This window comes from Ascaphus truei, unplaced genomic scaffold, assembly GCF_040206685.1.
Source record: "Ascaphus truei isolate aAscTru1 unplaced genomic scaffold, aAscTru1.hap1 HAP1_SCAFFOLD_3570, whole genome shotgun sequence".
Lineage (NCBI taxonomy): Eukaryota > Metazoa > Chordata > Amphibia > Anura > Ascaphidae > Ascaphus > Ascaphus truei.
This window is the reverse complement of record NW_027456586.1, coordinates 1-3,528: the sequence shown is the minus strand read 5'-3', so window position 1 is coordinate 3,528 and position 3,528 is coordinate 1. Positions and strand designations below refer to the sequence as shown.

The 3,528-nt window shown below is 48.2% G+C and overlaps 1 protein-coding gene across 1 annotated transcript; it reads right to left on the bottom strand.

The window, feature by feature from the left end:
• Positions 1-530: 530 nt before the first annotated feature.
• LOC142483694 (S phase cyclin A-associated protein in the endoplasmic reticulum-like) lies at positions 531-2,148 on the bottom strand. Its single transcript, XM_075583709.1, has 2 exons — positions 1,969-2,148; positions 531-928 (listed from the first exon to the last, which is right to left on the bottom strand). The coding sequence occupies exons 1-2, from the start codon at positions 2,095-2,097 to the stop codon at positions 797-799; spliced, it is 261 nt and encodes an 86-aa protein (XP_075439824.1). The 5' UTR covers positions 2,098-2,148; the 3' UTR covers positions 531-796.
• Between the last annotated feature and the right edge of the window lie 1,380 nt (positions 2,149-3,528).

The following is a 3,528-nucleotide window of genomic DNA, read 5'->3' as shown; positions in this document are numbered from 1 at the left end:
AAAGTGAGAAGACACAGCAGGAGTTCCCATGTGGAACAGAGGAAAGTGAGAAGACACAGCAGGAGTTCCCATGTGGAACAGAGGAATGTGAGAAGACACAGCAGGAGTTCCCATGTGGAACAGAGGAAAGTGAGAAGACACAGCAGGAGTTCCCATGTGGAACAGAGGAATGTGAGAAGACACAGCAGGAGTTCCCATGTGGAACAGAGGAAAATGAGAAGACACAGCAGGTTAGGGCTAGGAAGAAGAAAGGAACACTAAGGTTGGTTAATTTACCTTAATGAGAGTTACATCACTTTCACGATAGGTCTCACTCGGGAAACTGGTTCTATCCAAGAAAGCTTTTGTTTGCTACATGGGACTGCACCTTTAAATTGCTAAGCGATTTGTTCATTTCCTGCCCATTTAAATGAGCACAGCAAGTTTGATAGTTGGCATTATCAGACAACCTTCAGAACTGTGCATGTTTCACAATCTTTTAGTACTTGTCAAACGCTGGCATTTGGTACAGGCCAACGCTCTGATATTTTCCAATTACCTTTTATAGCGTGCGCTGCTGTTTAATCTTGTCTTATTAAATGAGCTGTAAATCCCTGCTGACATCTTCAATGTTTGTGTGGCAATGGGCTGAATAAAGTTATTTGTGTGCCAGTGGTGGAGGCGCAAGCGTGATGACATCACAAAGTGACCTGGACCCAGAGATCTCTCAGTCTATACATGCCACAATCATGCCAGCAGTTACAACACACTCATGTTGCCCAAATCAAATATGGCCGCCCTGGCACTTTCCTGCTCCCTAGTCACCGTGCGATGGACTCACCACTTCTTCATCGGACAGCTCTCGGCCTTGGATGCTGCTGTTTTCTCTCACTGCCAGCTGGTGTTTCCTCCCCTTAATGTGGCTGAAGAGGTAAACTTCAGACGATATCTGATGGGAAGAGTTCAGATTCGTTACACATTGTGTGATTAAGGGCACGCGGTTCAAGGGATCTTCCTCAGCAGAACCGCCACCACCACAGCCAGGCTCAGAAAAGGCCCCACATCATCCTAGAAAATGGTGCATAGAAGTATTCCTGATCTGGCAGGTAAGAGTGGGACATCGGGAAGTGGAACAAAAAGTAAGATAGATTGCAGAGAGTGTGGCTTTATTCCTTCATTACGGAGAAGCCGAGACGTTCTCCTTGCAGACCACAAGGCCAATATATCCCAACTGGTATTGCCTATTTCCGAGTGCTAAGGTGCATGCAACTAATATTTTAGGGACAATGACACCCTTCCTGTGAAGAGATCGTGCCCACCATATAAATACTCTTACTTCCCAAGATGTCCATTGATAACATTTCAACTTTTTGAAAACCCAATAGCGGTATGTTTGACTAAAAGCTTTATTGAAGGGCTGGCCCTCTCCTACGATCAAAACGACCCAACATCACGGACATCTTTAGGGGTTTAATCTGAGTAATTCAGGCCTTTTAACATCATTCTGACATATACAGTTGAAGTATTATTTAATCCCGATTAAAAGTCAATGTGTAAGATGGGTTTGATCTCCTCTGGCTGCTCCCTTCTGTGATACCACTGTGCGCTGAACAGGAGTTTGCACAGGAAAAGCCCCCTCTCTCCTCCCTCCTTATCTGCATTGCAGAGGTTCTCAACTGCAGTCCTCAACCCCCCCAACAAGTCAGGTTTTGCAGGATATATCTGCTTCCCCACAGGTGGCTTAATCAGTGGATTGATCCACCTGTGCTGAAGCAGGGATATCCTGCAAAAACCTGACCTGTTGGGGGGGTCTTGAGGACTGGAGTTGAGCACCCCTGCTTTATTGGGTCTCACAGGGACAGGGTGCACTAGAGGCCCACCAACCGGGATTGCACCTTTTAGCAGATTGTACATCAAAGTGGAGGTACATTACAAAATGGCAGGAGGGTTTGTGAGTAGCAGGAGAGTCAGAGAAGACGTTGGACTCACCATCACGTTGCACAGAGAGCATTGCTTCTCCCGCTCGTACGGGGTCAGCTTGGGAGCGTAGTCTGTGTTTGCGTGTCGGCCGCTGCTCAGCTCCGCTGCCTTTTCCTTCCTCTGCTCAATCTGTTCCATGTGTCTCCGGATGCTCTCGTCGTGCTGAAGAGAAAGTGTTCACACTGAGCCCCGTCACTGCCGGAGAGGGGCGCTGCTCACCCCTCGAAAGGAGGCACCGCTGGAAATGTACATTTATATCTAAACGAGGCAGAATCCGTTCCTAATCACTTCGGAATTGCAATGGCAGAGATCCTGGCATGAGTGTCTCTTTATGTCACCCACGGGTCCCCAAACCTGCTTCCTTCACCTCATAGTCACACTGTAGTTACGCTGAAGCATTCTGGGTAGTGACACATACAGCATCAGAGTATGTGTAACCAAACCAAAGACCAGCAGCATCTGACAAATTTAATTTTGCACTGGATTAATAAGTGCCGTCTCTCCTACGACCATAATGAACCCAAATCAGTGACATGTTTGATGGATTATGTCTGAGACGCCTTTTAAACCATACCTAAAGTTAGTTTGTAATCATGGTGAGCTGCAAAATAAGAGGAGTTTGATCTCCTTTGGCTCCTCCCTTTGGTGATGTCACTGTGTGTTAGAGCGGGACTTCCCGTCCCCATTGTGTGATGTCACTGTGTGTTAGAGCAGGACTTCCCGTCCCCATTGTGTGATGTCACTGTGTGTTAGAGCAGAACTTCCCGTCCCCATTGTGTGATGTCACTGTGTGTTAGAGCAGGACTTCCCGTCCCCTTTGTGTGATGTCACTGTGTTAGAGCCGGACTTCCCCTCCCTATGGTGTGATGTCACTGTGTGTTAGAGCCAGACTTCCCCTCCCCATTGTGTGATGTCACTGTGTGTTAGAACAGGACTTCCCGTCCCCTTTGTGTGATGTCCCTGTGTGTTAGAGCAGGAGTTCCCCTCCCTATGGTGTGATGTCACTGTGTGTTAGAGCAGGACTTCCCATCCCCTTTGTGTGATGTCACTGTGTTAGAGCCGGAGTTCCCCTCCCTATGGTGTGATGTCACAGTGTGTTAGAGCAGGACTTCCCCTCCCTATGGTGTGATATCACTGTGTGTTAGAGCCGGACTTCCCCTCCCCATTGTGTGATGTCACTGTGTGTTAGAACAGGACTTCCCGTCCCCTTTGTGTGATGTCACTGTGTGTTAGAGCAGGACTTCCCCATCCCATTGTGTGATGTCACTGTGTGTTAGAGCCGGACTTCCCGTCCCCTTTGTGTGATGTCACTGTGTTAGAGCAGGACTTCCCCTCCCTTTGTGTGATGTCACTGTGTTAGAGCAGTACTTCCCCTCCCTTTGTGTGATGTCACTGTGTGTTAGAGCCGGAGTTCCCCTCCCTATGGTGTGATGTCACTGTGTGTTAGAGCAGGACTTCCCCTCCCCAGTGTGTTATGTCACTGTGTGTTAGAGCAGGACTTCCCGTCCCCTTTGTGTGATGTCACTGTGTTAGAGCAAGACTTCCCCTCCCTTTGTGTGAAGTCACTGT

Coding starts and splice junctions, on each gene's coding strand:
- LOC142483694 (XM_075583709.1), bottom strand. CDS start 2,097: ATGGAACAGATTGAGCAGAGGAAGGAAAAGGCAGCGGAGCTGAGCAGC. Junction 929..1,968: donor GCTCTCTGTGCAACGTGATG/GTGAGTCCAACG, acceptor TCTTCCCATCAG/ATATCGTCTGAAGTTTACCT.